We start from the raw sequence: 18,086 nt of genomic DNA on the forward strand, positions 1-18,086 counted from the left end.
ATCAAATTCAAGTAAATACTTGCTTTTCATTGGTCCACTTAGGCTTCTTCCATAAATGGTATGCATATCCATATTTGTATTTTAATATATTCAAGATGGCGGACGTTGTTGTAGTGTTTTGCCGAAGCCGCAAAAAATGAAATTTTTTGTTCAATTGCAGGTGTTCTATAAGTGTGCAAATTAGGTAAGTAATGCAATATTGCTTTAAATAATATGCGGTCTTAAAAACGAAGCATTTTGTTGCATCTTTAAATGAGTTTTCCACGTTATGGTAAACCACAGGAATCCCAACTACCAAAATGACCACATCTGCTTCACTTTCCTTTTTTAAATAAATGAACATATTTTGTTTCTTATTTGACGACAATATCTTCCATCCTTGCATCCAACATGTTCCACTCACTATCTAAATATTGCTTATCATGTGCACAAATTAACAACAATTAAGTGAAAATTGAGGCAAGTATAAACTAATATAATATATACTATTGTCCTATTCTGCTTTAGGGTATATTTTTGATGGTATCTCCACAATCACTTGACTTGAGCAGGATACGTCCTCAAGATGTAGCTGTGGTGATAGGATTCCTGGCTGCTATATTTATTTTTAGAGCTCCTGATGTCTATGAGCTCAAGCCAGTATGGAGACTAGACATAGAAAAGACAACTGGATCAGAGCATAACAATATTTTGTAAGCAGCCAATAAGAATTATTATTGTATATTTTAGGAATGTGAAAGGTGCATGCATGCCACTGTACAGTGATATGAATACTACTCTTCCCAGTAGACCGAGGTAGTTGTGATTTTTTAATCGCCTTCGTAGCGTCTGTTATGTTATCCGCAAGTACATTTCAAATCGACCACGTGATGCCAATGTTGTACCACGAGGGCAAGTTTTTTACACCATTGATCAAAATTCAGTCAAGTTTTAATCACGTGGTGTAAAAAACTTGTCCTCATGGTACAACATTGGCATCACGTGGTCAATTTGAAATGTACTTGCGGATAACATAACAGACACTACGAAGATGATTAAAAAATCACAACTTCCTCAGTCTACTGGGAAGAGTAGTATGCTGGAAGCTGTAAAGCATGATGAAAAACCAACTTAGCCCAGTGTTTCTCTTGCTTTGCAAGTGCTCTACACAACTCCCAGCATGTTTATATCACAGACACAGACAAAAGTAGTTGTTGTATATTGCTTTTATAAAGTATTTTTGAACGATTTTGCACCATCACAAACTCATGCCCATAATGCAGGTTGGGCTGCATGTGGTTAGATGGCAGAACAACTAACCCCCTTTGCTCTTGTGAAGGAAATTCTTTCTTAATATGTAAATTAAAACCATTGTAAATTGTTCCTGCAATCTAACATGGGTATCATCATGAGACAGTGCAAACCTCTATCACCATACATATTATATCTCAAACATTTTAATATTTGAAATATAACCTGGTTGTATCTCAAATAACAGGTTTTGGTATAAGTTTAGACTTGAATATAGAGTTTCTCGAGCTGTGATTGGTTGAATGACCGGTGATTCTGAGATAATGAGGTTTTTCAAAGTTTTTCAGATCGGAAGTAATACTAAGACATTTTTTATCCTGAATTTTGACTGATAAACTGATAAATACATCTGCACACACACACAAACACCAAGTAAATTAAAAACAGCTCTTTCTTTGCTCTATCCAGTTATTAATACAGAACAAATTGCATACTAATAATATGGTACTATATCATGATTATCAATTTTAGGCCACTTCCAATCATAGTGGACCTTGACAGTGATGGGATTAATGGTAAATGTTTAATATCAAAAAAGCTGATTTACATGGTAAGATCTTTTCCACTCAACTGTTGCATGCAATAATACGCTTATTCCAAGTTCTTAGCTGCCATAAATGACATGAAGCAATCCATGTCATCAGCCACGCTACAGTTGTGAGGAAAAATCGTTCCATGTAAGTCTACCTAAAATAATTTACCATTGAGGTATTATTATTGTAGTTTTTATTTCCATATTTAGTAATCATAATCCATTAATAACCTTTTTAATTGATGGGTTGAAAGCATTCCCAAGAGAGTTAAAAGACAAAAACATGGCGGCCATTGTGGTACCGTTAACAATGGATGCTAATGAGAAATCTTTTGTTTGATGGTACCAACATGGCCTTAATGACGTAATGTGCGAACGAAGAATATGTCAGATAATTTAACATTCTTTTGTATTTCTATTTCAAAGAGCTTGTTGTTGCCACTCAAGATGGCAGAATCAGAGTCATGACCTTCCCTACCAAGGACTTTGGAGGAGATCTCTTGCCACATCTGCACATAAAGGTATTATACATCTAAATGGTGAATGGATGACTTGCTCTAACAGGTCATGTGACCCTAGCTGATAATATCTAAATATAGGATAAGAACCATGGATTTGAATCAAAAGTCATAGTTGTAAAAAACTTGATATCTTCCTCCATGAAATAGGTTGAAACATCCATCAAACTGGACAATGTTACATCAGACTATCATCCCATTCCTGTCACCATGGCAACAGGTTGTTTAAAAAACAGAGCAAGACATGATGAATGTTATAAGGTATGACAAAACCATTAAGCACAAGAACTTGGATTTTAGAGTAACTTCAACTTAGCATTCAAATTATGTTTTTAAAGACATATTTGGAATTAAATTGCCTTAAAAGGCAAGCAGACACTTACAAGTGGCCCCTTTCCCTCTCACCCAAATCCTCCCTCTAGGGTTCGGGTGAGAAAATACACCAAGTCAAGCACCATTTTCACAAAAGTTTTTTTCATTTATATAATACTTTTTAATAATCATTTAGACTTACAGTGCTATAAGTCACATATGACCTTGCGGCACATATTGTCATCACTATATTATGTCATGGTAATTGTAAAACATCCAATCCCAAAATCAGTGCTAGTAGAAAAGTGTGCAAAAACTTGTAGAGTGTCAGTAAGGTGTTGATATGGTGTCAGCAGGGTGTTGGTAGGAACTGTCATTAGGGTGTGTAGGGCATCAGTAGGATGCTGGTAGAGTGTCAGTAGGGTGCTGGTAGGGTGTCAGCAGGGTGTTGGTAGGGTGTCAGGTGGGTGCTGGTAGGGTGTCAGTAGGATGTGAGTAGAGTGTCAGTAGGGTGAAGGTAGGTTGTCAGTAGGATGTAGGCAGAGTGTCATCAGTGTGTCAGTAGAGTATTTTCAGGGTGTTATTAGGTTGTTTGTTAGGATGATAGGATTGCAGGATGTTGGTAGAGTATTCAGTACTAAGGTATTTGTAAGGAGCCAAAGCTCTTGTCTTGTCTCGACCACTTGGAGTGAGCTAGTGTTTGCAATCAGTGATCAAATTTGACTACCCCAAGGCTAATGCAGGTTCATTTACTTCCATTCCAGACCATAATTGTTGTAACAAGTGACTGGTCTGTCCTGGCTTATGACCATTTCTTGAACCTCCTATGGAAAACGACAGTCAAAGTAAACAGCAAGACACCTATGCACTTCAAGTATGTTAACTTGCTTCAATTTGTTTGTGTTTTTGTTGTTGTTTCATATGAGGGGAAAAGAAGTGAAGAAAGAAACAGTTGTGGGCAATTTTGCCAGCAACATAGTTATTTAGGGATCTCACATGAAACAAACTGCAGTACTGAGAATGGAGAAAAGAAACCTACGCAGTGCCACAGAATTCAGCCTATATGAGTACCATACTCTACAAAGTCGCATTTTATTGAACAATGTTGCAGTTCAAGTTCATTTTCAATTAAAATCATTGCATGCAACACTTGCAGAGATAGCCATGCGTTTGAGTCCTTTACTTGAAGGTTTATCATTTTATGATACACCAAATTGAAAAAAAACGTTGTTGCTGGAAAGGCTAACTATCGAAGGTAAGACCACGGGTTAGTCAAAATCATAGCATTCGGAGACAGTTTGCATACAGACACATGCGTAAAGAATGACAAAATCCTTTGTTTGAGAGCAGCAAAACTGCTAATATGCATAAAATCAACCTCAATGTTTATCCAGAACGCTCTTCGGTCTTAGCTTTGATACCCCACGTTTTTGGCAATTGAAAGCATGCTTATTATTTACTGGGGTTTGATATGGGCTTATCATTACCTTAAGAGAGATTGCCGTGCTTGCAATACCACAAGGTCAAGATGGACTTGTTGTCGTTGGAGGAAGAACTACAGATAACAAACACCATAAACAAAAACTGAGGTAAGTCAGTTAGTCATGTTGTAAATATTGAAGACCAAAGACCACAATGGTGGTGGTGGTGGTGGTGGTGATGGTGATGGTGATGGTGATGGTGATGGTGATGGTGATGGTGATGGTGATGGTGATGGTGGTGGTGGTGATGGTGGTGGTGATGGTGATGGTGATGGTGGTGGTGGTGGTGGTGGTGGTGGTGGTGGTGGTGGTGATGGTGGTGGTGGTGATGGTGATGGTGGTGGTGGTGGTGATGGTGATGTGATGATGATGATGTTCGAGAGGTTGACACATGATAGTTGCCAACTTAGCACTGATAAACTTGTTGCCCTTTATGTTTAACGTCTCTTCATGATGCCTGTCCGCCATTTTACATGGTCATACGAACCATAACTTAATGCTTTATTTTTTCAGCCATGATCATCACGTCGATGCTGCTCCCAAAGAAACTGTTGAAGAGCTTGCAAGGAAATCCAACACTCATTCTACGATGGACCCGAATAAGGTTAGAAGTTAGTTACTTACAGGGCCAATTTGGTCCCTTTTTGCTCATACTTTCCAGGCACAAATCATGCTCGGATAATGTTAAACATCTTGAGCATCTCTACCCCAAGCCCCAAACGGCCTCTGGCACCCAGGGTAGTGCATCTCTGCCTGCATGTTTTTATCTCTTAAAATTCTGGGTAATCTTTGACACGGTCGTCTTACGCTTTAACATCAGGGATCTTCCTAACACAAATCTTCTAACATATAGATCTTTACCGAGTGACCAAAACACATTTCATAAATTCACAATTGATAAAAATTCCGTTGATTAACGGATATTCCGAGCGGGTTCCGAACTGTGTTCGTCCCGTCTCGTGTTGGGTAAAAGATCACGCGCGGATTTGATTAAAATATAGATCTAACACGCCCTTCTCCCGTTAAGCCTCAGTGGCCAAGCGGTTGAGATCTCGTCTAGCAAACGAGAGGTCAGTGGCTCGAGTCCCGCGAGAACCCAACTGAGGGAGATTTTTTAATCTGCTTAGACACTCTATGTAGCATACACTTAACATAAGGATCTTTATCGAGTGACAAAAACACATTTCATAAAAATCTTCTATTTTACAAAACTGGACTGGAAAACTGGATTAAAATCATTTTCATGATTTTAATGCGTCATTTCTTTCTTTCTTCCTTCCTTCCTTCCTTCCTCCCTCCTTTTCAAAAAGGTCGCAATTTTTCGATTAGGTTTATACGCGCCAAATTATTATTGCGTCGCTTTTTTCACTGTAGACGGCCCACATGCATTCCACACAGAATAAATGGCCATTATGCCACAAGGTAAACCTGTCTATTTAAAATCTTTAATGCAGAAGTGATGCAGCCAATATAAGTCATCTTTCCCAACCGCATTGACTTTAGCCTTTGTTGTCATGGTAACATGATGTCGTTCTTTCCGCAGGTTTCCGGTGAGTCGGAACATTTCTCAACATTCGCTTTTAATGGACGAGAAGGAGGAATAGTCTGGAGTCATAAGCCAGGTGACTTTGCGGCAAACGTTACAGCAAGAGAGGTAAGACCTTTTGGTTGGTAGAGGAAAGCACGAAGTAAAATGTTTATGTAAGGAGTGGGAAGAATATCCTTTTTCTACATGCTTCCTTGTTTTGCAACTACAACGCGTCCAAGTTTATCCTCAAAATAAAAGAAAGCCTTCACATTCACTGGCTTTTTATTTATTTAAATTTTTCCAACAATTAAACTGTTGCGGAGAACTAGACAGGTGACATTCCACCTATAGGATAGTCTCCAACTAAAATTAAGAAGAAGAAGAAAAAAAGAGATCAAACAGTACCTAACTAATAAATGAATGGCTAAGCCCTACAATTGGAGCCGCGGCATTTCGTCACCCAAGAGCAGGTATTAGTGGTCTCAAAGGAAGACATAAATTTGTCATAATAATAACTAACAAGTAAGCGCTTAAAGGACGGTGCAGAGATAGCTTGCCTGAGCTCAGCCGGCAGATCATTCCATATAAGGGAACCACACGATTGTAGTAAGATGAAGCAAAGGTCTCAGTCTTAAATTTAAGCCAGCGAAGCCAACGCTTAACTAAGAAGTCCACCATGTCAACCTTAAAATGTTCTTTGTCTTTTGTTTTCTTTGTTTTAGTATATATATAACGTCTCCCGCTTTGATTTATTCTTTGTCAATAAGGATGGCAGTTGGTCTGTCCAAACATGTTTGACTAAAAAATGTTCAAACTCAAGAGTGTCGTTTATTCATTGAAAATATTAGTTTATCTGCTACTTTACAGGCCGTTTACACCTACGACTAACAACTTACCGTTCTGTGTTTCACTAAGTGTTAAAAAAATGTTTTTGTCTTATCCGTAGCATCTTCTTTCATCGTACCACTTCAAGCTTGCTCTTCAACCCAACCAATACCATACAGGTGAAGAACACTGGACTAAATACCTTATGTCATTCCTGAAAACCCTGCCTTACCGATGGCACCATCCCAGTGATACAAAACTCTTCGCTGCTCGTTTTGTCAAGGGCTCAAGAAAAACAATGTCCAAAGCGGCTAAGCAAAGCTGGTTCGACATTAAAGCTCCCAACATCGATCTTTTCAGCTCCGAAGAAAAGAAGAGCGAAAAGGATGTGCAGCACAATTCGATTGTTGTCCACAACCAACATGGCGTCGAAGTACTGAAGCTCGACTCCGGTAGACCAATATGTCGATACACAATCCCCAAGGAGTCAGTCTCACTGGGTGACATCAATGAAGATGGCCATGTTGATCACGTGACTACTCATTTTGAATCACGTGATGATTTTCCCAACAGTGTTCCGTCATGCACTGCGGTCGTGTCATCCCAGTCGCGCACGTTATTCACTGGATCGATTTGTCGAACGCTGTCCCTCTTTGGTGGTGTGTTTGACGGGCCAGCTGATACCAAACATGGCGAAGAACCGTTACCAGTACCCCCTGTGATCATTCACAGTCCACCCCACAGATCAGGGATCTTGCGACATCTGATGGGTCATAACCTGAGGAGGAGTAGGGTGGGGTTTGATAGTGTCTTCCTGGTAAGCACTGGTAAAGTAACAAGCTTTGGTCCTCATGGAGAACTAAACTGGCAGGTACGTTACTGTTTAGTACACATATTGTCACGTCATTTATTTTAGTTCAACACCGTATTTTGGTTATCAACGTGCTTTGCGTTTTTAGGAATTCGACACGGTAAATAGCTTGAATAGCTTTACCATTCTTTTCGTATGATTAATTTAAACGTAGACCCCTTAGATGACCATGCGCGCTTTTTTCATTGGGGTTAATTTACTGAACAAATATATTTAAGTAAAATAAAAAAAAAAATTTAAACCGCCCAAATTGAAGCGCTTTGATTTTTCTGCGACCCAGACAACTCCATCTAATAAACTCTTATTTCTTGTTATGGCTTCCTCCCATTATAATCACTTATAAGTCTGAATTTAGTTTCTTGAGTGACGGATGCCAAAATCCCAGTCGTTTGGACGTTGTAGAGGGCGGCAGAAACATGGAAAAAATCTGAAAGATGTTGAAGAAGAAAGATCAGTTGAAAAACTTCATCCGTTTATTCCTTTTGCTTTAGATTCGGCACTTTTTAGGAGCATCTTCATGATTTTCCGAACATGCGCAGTGTATATAATTCTCACTCGTATCGTTTGAATTCTGTTAAAGGTAAAGGTGGATGGATCTTGGAAAGATCGCGTGCGTGCTGATGAACTAAGCATGACACAGGAAAACACTAGAAGCTTCCTTCCGTCCATGAAACCAGTTGCTATAGAAAGCAACCAAAACCAGGTAACTATCATTCACTCCAGTTGTTTGATTGGTTGTTTGGTTGGTCGGTCTGTTGTTTCTTAAGTCAACCAATCCCTAAATCGTCAGTATCTCGTATTTTGCAGTAAAAATCAACATGTGAGTTGAGCGTTGTGTGCATAGAATATTAAATGTAGTGGTAGTGCGTGTGAGTGAAAAGTGTCCCCAATTAGTGCGAAAGCGCTAGAACGACTAGACACTTAAACAAAAGTGATTTATTTATTTTATTTTACTCAGAAAGCATTGTTCATTGCAAGTTGGCATCACATCTCATTAGTATCTTTAGTCGATGGCACTTTACTGGCTTCCCATACGTTGCCATGTCAACCCGTATCACCTGTCGTTGAAGGAGATTTCACTAATGATGGATTAACCGATGTTGTGGTTCAGTGTTCTGACAGGTAAGACTTGATTCATTTACTAGAAATTGCATACCGAAGCAGGTTGAGCCTGTATGTATGTTTTTTTTATTCATGATAACGAGGAAAATGTGTCAAAACAATGTTCACTGACCCACTTGCCTCATTTTCATGTCAAACCGCAAAAAAATGAGCTCAACCAAAACGGATAAGTGATATTTTATGTGTGCAGAGGTGGGGCGCAACAGTATTGTCAAAGAACTTGTACAGAAAATCTACAAGATCATTGAACAAACTTTGCGCAAACCATTCCCACGTATTGCACTTGTCAGCAAACCTTTGTCACCATCAAATCCTTACACCATTTGTGCTGGCCTTTATGCAGGAAATAGGCAACCTGCTTAAAGCACAAGGCTTTACACAAACAGTCTAACTAGTAATTATATATTGGACGAGACTAAGCAAGATATCGGGATGACTTGTTAGTAGGAAGCAATCAGTCATTTACCTATGCCAGAGGCAGAGAAAAATAATTGATTGCAAAATGCTAGCAAGTCGTGGTATTTATCGAAGAGTCGAGTTCGATGACTGTTTTATCTATTTGATGGATCACTAGTTGATTTTTTACTTGTTTTATGATTCTATTGATTTCTGATTTGAATCTGTAGTTGTTAGTCTGCATGCGCAAGTCGAATTTTCATCCACTTGGCATTTCTTACAGATCATTATTTAGAGCCCAGAGCCTTCTTACTACGCATGCGTGAAGAAATGACATGCGCATTAAGAATGACAGGGTTCTGAGATCGCGAGGGATACATGTGGGACAGACCCATTTATCGTCAGCTTAATGTTTTTCCATTACAGACCACGTGTCATTCTCTTGATTCTTTGTTTGAGTTGTATCAATATACACGTTTCTTCTCATGCGCAACCGTTAAACAAAGAAATGATACTCTAGAGAATGAGACATTGTCTGAAGAAGTGGGAAAACATTTCAACTATTAGTGTCTATACATTTGATAAAAATAACATCAAACAACAAAAGTGCGAGTCTTTGTAGAGACCACAAAACTAATATTTGTGTTAATTTGTGCAACAGTTATCTTGGTTTTTCGCTGGACCGTCATATTGGTTACATGTGGACGATCATCTGGGTGGTCAGCAGTATGATGGCTGTTGCCATAGCTTTGGGGTTGCTTCGAGTTTTCGAAGAGGAGCTTTTTGTGACGTAATGGTGATCTTGATCTTCTAATCTTTTCTGGGCCATCTTTCTTAAAAAACTTTTTTTTTAAAAATAGCTATGATAATCGAACTAAATAGTGTTCAAATTCATTCTTGACCATCCATAAAGTGTCTTTTCTTTTTTATTCCCATGTGGGAATATTCTTACTGGACTAGGTTTTGCGACTCGAGCGATCGGGGGAGAACCCAACACCTCCACCTGCATGTCTGTCTTGGCCCATCGTACGCTAAAATTCGTACAGCTAAGAGCTAAGTAACTTTGGTGACCCTCCTCAAATACACCAACTAAGTGTGCTTTTCAACCTCTGTTTACTACACAACAAAGATAGATAATAGTGTTGAAGAGCGTGTCGAAAACCATCCCTCTACTAACAGGGGACACCTAAAATTTAATACTAATGATATCTAAATGTAAAATCTAATATCTAGTACATATCGTTGAATTATTATAAGCATAAAACTGAGAAGTTTTTAAACAAACAAACTTCGTTCAACATTAAAGATATCTTGCCAACATTCTCCAACAACATCCTTAAGCTTAGCCTTAAGCTGCCGATACACGCTGCAATGTTTTCTCGCGCTGGCAACGCAATTTCACACTTTTGTTGCAGCGAAAAATTGCAACGTATACCATATCAAAAAGGTAAAAATCAGTAAAACTCAGTATTAAATCCTGATTGGCTAGTCTGAATAGGATTATTACATTGCGAGTAAACATGGGTGATAGACGCTGCAATTTTCAGTTTTCGCTATTTTTAGGCGTGCAATTCCGAAAATGTTGCAGAGAAAAGTGCAAACGTTTTGATTTTCTGCAACAATTTTTGCATTGCAAGACAACGTTGCCGTCAAAGTCGCGGGGCATGATACACGCTGAAATTGTGTCTCGCGCTGGCAATGCATCAGAAAATTGAGATTGCATTGCCAATGCGAGAAAAAATTGCAGCGTGTATCGGCAGCTTTAGAAACCAGCTGAGCTGACTGCGTTCCCCGAAAGGGATTATGGGCCAACTATTTTTGGTTAGCATTTTCCTGGGAGGGGCTGAGTACAATGTAAATTTTTTGTGTTGAATGAAATAAAATTCCACCATGAGTTCAACTAGTAGCACTTACGATAAATTTAAAGACTAAAAATTTCATATTTCTTCAGGTTTCTTGTCAGAATCATTCAAATGCTAATCAAAATATTATGTTGAATCCACAATTCTGATTGGCTGACCTTGAATTTGTTCTTAAGGTCAATTCAGCTGGAAAGTGTTTGGTTCAGTAATATTTATCTGTGGGCCAACTAAATATCTAGTAAATGTATGATAGACGGTGTCGACTACTGCTTGTTTCTTTTATGTGAACGGTAACTGAAAACTAAGCTTCAGTGGGAGAATTCTTTCCCCAATGGGGAGAGGGGAAGGGAGGGTTTGTAGACGTTTTTAAAAGTGTTTAAAATTTTGTGTGTGGAATAAAAAAAACTTGAATCTCCTGGTTTCCTTCATTTGGATTGACACCAAAAACGTATGAAAGCAATTTGGACTGATATAAACGCGGCTTCTCTATCGAATTATCAATACCTCGCTAAGACTCTGGGCTAAAGAAAGAAATTCGGCAAGGTCAAAATTAGAATGCACACCTTCCAATAGAGTACACCTTTGTTTTTGTCAGGGAGTATAAGATCTTACAATGACGGCGAGTCTGTTATTGTCAGACTTGATGCCAGAACAGTTGGAGTCGAATATTAATCAAATCACTTAATCACTTAATCCTTTAAACCTCTTGCTCTCAATCACTGCCAAGGACCGGGCACTTAACTGTGACTAACTTCAAGTAAATAAGTACAAAACTTACAGTGACGACTCTCGAACCGTGAAAACTTTGAGTTTTTTTGCCTCTTTTAAAAAAATGTGTACTGTAAATCATCCCCTACAATAGCCAATCGATTTCTAATGTTTATTACAAATTTATTATTATTTAAATAGATCTTATTCAAAATTTATTGCCTTTTTGAAAAATATAATATCATTTTTATTTGAAGACATAACTAGCTAAAAACTAGTGTGAGCTGCGTCGGTGTTTCTAATGAAACAGTAATGATGAAAAGGTAAATTATACACCGTGAAAAGATGAAACAACTTACTGACGTTTCGGACGCTAGTCCTTCGTCGGAGTAAAAGAGAAAGAAGTTTATTTTTATTTGGAGACCATGTTTTGCTATAGCAACAATATTTTTTTTATTTGAAGAACTTAACATTGGTTGATAAAGTAACGTGATTTGATTATTGGCTGGCTCTGGCAATGCGAATGGTAGTAAGTTCAAAAATTGTAAAGTAATATATAGTGGATTAATGCATGGTTGATGACTGCAATAAATCCAATCCTCAAAATCAATCAGCATCCATGCATTACTAGTGTCGAGTAATGATAATGATGATAATGATAATGATTTATGATTTATGCAGCGTCCCTTCTATTTAGATATAGCAAAAGGTGCTTACGATCATGAGAGGTTGTGGGTATGAGGAGTAGGCACTGAGGGTGATACTGCTAGGGTTTCATTACGTCCTCAGTGAACGTCTCTCCGATATTGGTTGGTTATGATGAAGTACCAGATAACTGTGACCAACATCGTGTCTATATAACTGATTGTACCATCCGGCAAGGGTATCGGCTATGTTGGGCGCTCACCTCTCACTCCTATAGTTTCGGGTTGGATTCTTAGTTTGTCATCTCTTTTCATTGATTCGATGGTTTTTCTCCGGTCTTCCCTCCCTCCGCACCACAAAACCTAACAAGCTCAATTCTAATTCGATCCGTGAATGATCCGAACCATGACTATATTGGTCAGCCCAGAGGTTGTTTCAGGGTTTGATCTGTGTGTTAGCCGTATCCTGACTTAGATCAGCCCAGAGGTTGTTTCAGGGTTTGATCTGTGTGTTAGCCGTATCCTGACTTAGATCAGCCCAGAGGTTGTTTCAGGGTTTGATCTGTGTGTTAGCCGTATCCTGACTTAGATCAGCCCAGAGGTTGTTTCAGGGTTTGATCTGTGTGTTAGCCGTATCCTGACATTGATCAGCCCATAGGTTGTTTCAGGGTTTGATCTGTGTGTTAGCCGTATCCTGACTTAGATCAGCCCAGAGGTTGTTTCAGGGTTTGATCTGTGTGTTAGCCGTATCCTGACATTGATCAGCCCAGAGGTTGTTTCAGGGTTTGATCTGTGTGTTAGCCGTATCCTGACTTAGATCAGCCAAGAGGTTGTTTCAGGGTTCGATCTTTGAGTTAGCCATGCCCTGAGTTAGATCAGCCCATAGGTTGTTTCAGGGTTTGATCTTTGAGTTAGCCATACCCTGACTTAGATCAGCCCAGAGGTTGTTTCAGGGTTTGATCTGTGCGTTAGCCATACCCTGACTTAGATCAGCCCAGAGGTTGCTTCAGGGTTTGATCTGTGAGTTAACATTGACTTTGATCAGTTTCGAGGTTGTTGAAGGTTTGGTACTGAGTTATGTCAAGAAACTATGAAGTAACACTTATTTTTCCTTTTTATTTCTATTAATATTTATTCATATCAATTCGTAACTACACTACAATGGTTTTTGTAGGATTTCAAGTTTTATTATCCTTTTTAGCTTTAGAAAATAATAAAGACTAGTATTAAGGACAAGACACTATGGAAATCCTTTAAAAGACTCGAGGGACATATCCCAGAAGAATAGTAGTGTGTGTATCATAAGAAACGCACCTCACGTACTGTCCTTACTCCAAAATACTTGTATTACGGGGGGCGGGATTTCTAGCAAAATTATAGGCTTAAGCTAAAATGGCTAAAATCGGAAAGTAAAGGTATTGACGTCATATGGCAAGTTCCCAATTATTCTAATCTTTAACAACTTCCGAAGCACACAAAAGAAACTGGAAATTTTTTCAATTGCGCTTTAAGTGATTGCGGAAAAGTGGAATACGAAGGTAGTGAAGTACGACGAAAACATTCCAACGTGTTTTCAATTAGCTAAATAGCAAGGTATTGTCATGCAAATATCTATTGTTTTAAGACAATTTCAGGTTTGAACAGAAAAGATGTCCAAAGAATACTTGTTGTAGATCTGTTTATACTTGATGGTGTACTCGGGGTTTTTTTGTGTAACCCGTCATTTTCGAAACAAAAGCACACGTCAAGCCTAGAGTATCACATTACGAGGACATTAATCTATGGGAAAAGTCTACAGCTAACAGTGCCTTGAAGTGTTGACAGGCAAAGGTTATGTACATGAGCTCCAGTCTAGTTATTACTATTGTACATTAATTTAACTTCATTTGGCGCCAGACATGTTGAAGTTCGCAGTCAAGAAGAGTGCTAAAAACATTTTCCACGACGCAGTTTCAAACAAAGACTTATCAAGACTGAAATTTATACTCCAAAATAATCAAAAAGGATTCAATATTGACGAGCTTGATGAAGATGGTCTGACTGCTTTACAACGAAGTTGTTTCATCGGCAACTTAAAACTTGTCCAGCTCCTAGTAAATTATGGTGCGAATATTGATATTCAGGATAGGGAAGGTTGGAGCGTCTTACATGCATCAGCAGTGGCAGGGAATTCATCGATTCTTAGATATCTCGTGTGTATGGGAGCTGATGTAACTACTCGTAATGATTTTGGTGAACTAGCAATCGATCTCGCGAGCGATCTTGACTGCGTTATCATATTAGCTGAAGCTATGATATCAGCTGGCCACAGGGAGTTAATAGACGGCTATTTCGCTAAACAACCCTCGTTGAAAGCATTAATTGAAGATAGATTAAGAGAGATTTCTAAAAAGCCTAATGAATTATCAGAACAAGAATACTCGTCAGAAGGAAGCAAGAATCGAAGTGGGGAAAGATTTAAAAAGAATTATTCCAAAACGCTTGAATCACGAAAGGAATCGACCAGCGTGAACACTAGTGAAAGCCGTAGACAACCACTTGGGAATATATCCAACACGTCTACCAACAAAGAAGAGGGACTTCACATAATTGAAAGAGGTGGGCAACCGGAAGAAGGCAGGACTGGAAGAGATAAGTACAACACTAGAATTAAAAGAGTTGAGTGTAAGAAGTGTCATGGAAAAAAACGTTTGTCAACTTCTTCCAGTTGTTCCGTTTCATCGGATTCTTCAAGCTCGAGTTCGTCTGATTCAGCATACGTTTCCTCCTTATCACTTGTAACTGAAGGTCTTCCTACCCAGATTGAAGAGCCTACGAAAAATGAGACTTATTCACATGATGATGATGTTATAAATCCGGTATTTGATTCTGTCCTGCCAAAACAGAACTCGACCCCGGAAAATACAAAACACAGAGTTCACAACTGTAGAAAACATGAAAAGCGCAATAAATCTAGAAGCAACTCATCACCTGCGTCTGTATCGACCTCGAAACGACATCGTATCTTGAGTAAAATTAAAGAACACTCTAATGTTAATGCTCTTAATGAGTCAGGTTTATCTCTGCTTCATGTAATGGCAAGACAAGGCGATGCTGAAAGCGTAAAGATTCTCCTTGAGAACGGTGCAGAGGTTAACCGACAGGCGCTTAATGGAAGCACACCATTACATGAAGCGGCACAGAGTGGGAGCTTGGATTGTATTTTAATGCTATTAAGCTATGAAGCTGATCTTTTCGCGGAAAATGACAATGGATTCTTACCGATAGACAAGGCAAAAAACAAGGATGTCAAATTGTCACTGCACAAGGCAATGGCAATGAAATGACAACGCATTTATTCATACTAAAAATCGCTCTGTAGATTTTTAAACTGACATATATACACATGAATATATTTTCCACAATATTCGAATTTTTAAAGTAAAACTTTGCTGTAATTTCCAAAGTTTCAAACATATTTACATTTTAATAGATATAGAATTATCAATGACACATTTCGGATTATTTTATTTATTCCGGAGATTTCAGGTCTCTTTCTTCAAACCAGTTGATGCGGAAGACTGCGTTGTTCTTGTAACTGTCAATTAAGTTCGTTGTAAACATCTCTGATAGCTGAAAATACTTGTGCTGCATCCCTATTGTATTCCTTTGCTGAAATCTTTCAGATGGTCGATGTACATATATATATTTGAACTTTCGCATTCAAATTTATCGAAGGCTTAAAGTATATTTTATATACATATTCATAGCATATACCAAGTATAAAAGATCCTTTTGAAACTTTTTTCAAGATTGTAAAACTTAGTAAAAAATCTCTCTAACCCTAAAATATAATAATTTTACGACTCTTAAATACTGCTTTTAAAAAAAATTATCTTAAGCAATTGTTTTCTAAGATTTCAGACATTAATTTTGCTGTCTCATAGCGTGGGAACATTTTGTTGGCTTTTTCACCCCATTGTGAAGATAAACAAATTCGCTTAATAAAAACGTCGGATCCCTCTTTCCCATTCTGTTTACACATTCAATTTCATTATCACCAATAAGTAAAACTCTATTGACTATGAAAACGATTAAAAATCCATTGAAAATTGTCTAACGCAAGCTTTAATAGAACCGACTGAATGAAAACTGCTAAGCGACTTATGCCTCAGAGCCTGACGGCGCCTTTGTACATGCTTTGTTCATCCATTGTTTCTGCGGTTTTACGAACAGTTTGAAGATTCAATGATGGAAATTTATGTCAAAATATAAAATTAGGATGTTGAGAAAGTAAATACAGCAGTTGTAGAAGATTTTCTAGCTATGTAAAGCGCTAGTTTTCGAGGTTTCTTGGAGTTTCATCGATGGCGGTGTACTTTCCTTATTGCTTGTTTAACGGTCAAAGCCGCTTCTCTGGAAGCAAACTCATAAATATAAGAAAAACAAACTATCTGGTCCTGAAGTTGTAATTAAACCGGGAATTGAAATTAAAGATGTCTGGGATTGCAATTTTTTGGCATAACGTTTTTAAAAAGTTACAAATTTATATCTGGCACATTACTGGATTTCAGGATTGAACCATTTTCAAGTGTAGACTTTACATTTGCGTAGAAGATATGAAAACCAGACGTTAGATAAACCTTTTTGACCTGACTTGACGCTTTTAACTCTATTTATCAATCATTCAATTCAATGCTGGTGATAATTTTCTTTTTTACCTATTAAAAAACAAGAACTGATATAGGAGGGAAAGATTTTTCTAGATTTTACTTCACTGGATATGAAAGTTAGTTTTTATTGCTTGGTTTTATAGGTTGTATTTATCTAATGAGAAAAGCGTGTGTGGTCTACGAGTCTGAATGATGCAAAACAGATAGTCGAGAATCCCAGCATTCCAGAGTTATCTCAGTACAGATTTTGAGTGAAAATAAACAATTATGAGGTCAAATGAATGATAATAATAATAATTTTCAAGTATCATATAATATCTACATTTATTCCAATCTATATCTATATTTTTCTATATTTATTTCTATATCTATTCCAAGTAAACTAAGAGAAAAGATATAAACAAAACGTTGATAAGAAGCAAAAAATGCTTAGGAAGCCATTTTACTGCACACATGGGCTCGAGACACTGAAATGGTTTTTCTATTACCATGGAAACCGACGTCTAATATTTTATTTAATAGTGACTTTTATGACCTTTACGCTTGAACAGGAATCTATTCGATTTTGTAACAGTAAAACGTGCTAAAACCAAGCTAATTGTAACCTTTCAAGCTTGTCTGTTGAAACTTGCCCGCTTAGATAAAATTTCCCTCCAAAGCAGATAGCTTAATAATGCCGGGAAAAGGTTGATTTTCTTAATTAAGGTTTTCTCGTTTTCATTTATTTTTGTTTATTTTTTGTTAGCTGAAGGTATATTAGCATTGATAGTCTTTTTCTGTGCTCCTACTTCCGTTCCGAGGTTGAGGGGAAAAAATGGTCGAGTTGGCATTACAATGCGTTGTGGGACTGTTTTAGAAGATACAGTCCTTTGACTAAACGTTGTCGTTGATCGGATCATCCCTACGCGCCTAGACCGAAAAGGAAAACGGGTAAATTACACAGAACTTACGTCATCCAAACTGCTCGCCAGTTTAAATCTTCGCCGTATGCTCGAGGCATGGTTTCAGCAAATTAAATGGGATCGAAAAAAGCAAGCTCAAGACTTATTAGATAACATATGCGGCAGCTAGTAACTGTGAATTAATTATCCCCATGATCCTTTTCAGTCTAGGCGCGTAGAGATGAAGCCGATCAAACGGCAACGTTTAGTCATAGGACTGTATATTTGTTTCAAGAAAGTGCCTTTCGTCCACTAACACATACCCGTAATGCACGGTAATGCCGAATAGACCAAGTTTTTTCCTCCTATTTGGACCTTTTTTAAAATTTCAAAGTTAACTTTTCGCGAAAATCTGCCAACGAAGCGCTTTAAGGTTTTTTTAGCGTCATGCAAGCATGGCAAGT

The 18,086-nt window shown here is 38.0% G+C and overlaps 2 protein-coding genes across 2 annotated transcripts; both read left to right on the top strand.

Moving 5' to 3' along the window:
* Nucleotides 1-97: 97 nt before the first annotated feature.
* LOC116292784 (uncharacterized) lies at nucleotides 98-11,152 on the top strand. The gene is made up of 13 exons (XM_031700139.1): nucleotides 98-184; nucleotides 508-692; nucleotides 1,762-1,805; nucleotides 2,249-2,343; nucleotides 2,491-2,601; nucleotides 3,417-3,526; nucleotides 4,146-4,241; nucleotides 4,647-4,737; nucleotides 5,677-5,787; nucleotides 6,608-7,357; nucleotides 7,938-8,060; nucleotides 8,316-8,479; nucleotides 9,537-11,152. The coding sequence occupies exons 2-13, from the start codon at nucleotides 520-522 to the stop codon at nucleotides 9,667-9,669; spliced, it is 2,001 nt and encodes a 666-aa protein (XP_031555999.1). The 5' UTR covers nucleotides 98-184; nucleotides 508-519; the 3' UTR covers nucleotides 9,670-11,152.
* A 2,567-nt stretch (nucleotides 11,153-13,719) lies between these two features.
* LOC116292785 (uncharacterized) lies at nucleotides 13,720-16,183 on the top strand. The gene has a single exon (XM_031700140.1). It carries the CDS (start codon nucleotides 13,988-13,990, stop codon nucleotides 15,413-15,415), a length of 1,428 nt encoding a protein of 475 aa, XP_031556000.1. The 5' UTR covers nucleotides 13,720-13,987; the 3' UTR covers nucleotides 15,416-16,183.
* The last annotated feature ends 1,903 nt before the right edge of the window (nucleotides 16,184-18,086 follow it).

Source organism: Actinia tenebrosa, unplaced genomic scaffold (genome assembly GCF_029948245.1).
Source record: "Actinia tenebrosa isolate PJP-AT-01 unplaced genomic scaffold, QUT_ActTen_1.0 PGA_scaffold2__45_contigs__length_23673736, whole genome shotgun sequence".
NCBI classification, from domain to species: domain Eukaryota; kingdom Metazoa; phylum Cnidaria; class Anthozoa; order Actiniaria; family Actiniidae; genus Actinia; species Actinia tenebrosa.

Coding starts and splice junctions, on each gene's coding strand:
- LOC116292784 (XM_031700139.1), top strand. CDS start 520: ATGGTATCTCCACAATCACTTGACTTGAGCAGGATACGTCCTCAAGAT. Junction 3,527..4,145: donor AAGACACCTATGCACTTCAA/GTATGTTAACTT, acceptor CATTACCTTAAG/AGAGATTGCCGTGCTTGCAA. Junction 4,738..5,676: donor CTACGATGGACCCGAATAAG/GTTAGAAGTTAG, acceptor TTCTTTCCGCAG/GTTTCCGGTGAGTCGGAACA.
- LOC116292785 (XM_031700140.1), top strand. CDS start 13,988: ATGTTGAAGTTCGCAGTCAAGAAGAGTGCTAAAAACATTTTCCACGAC.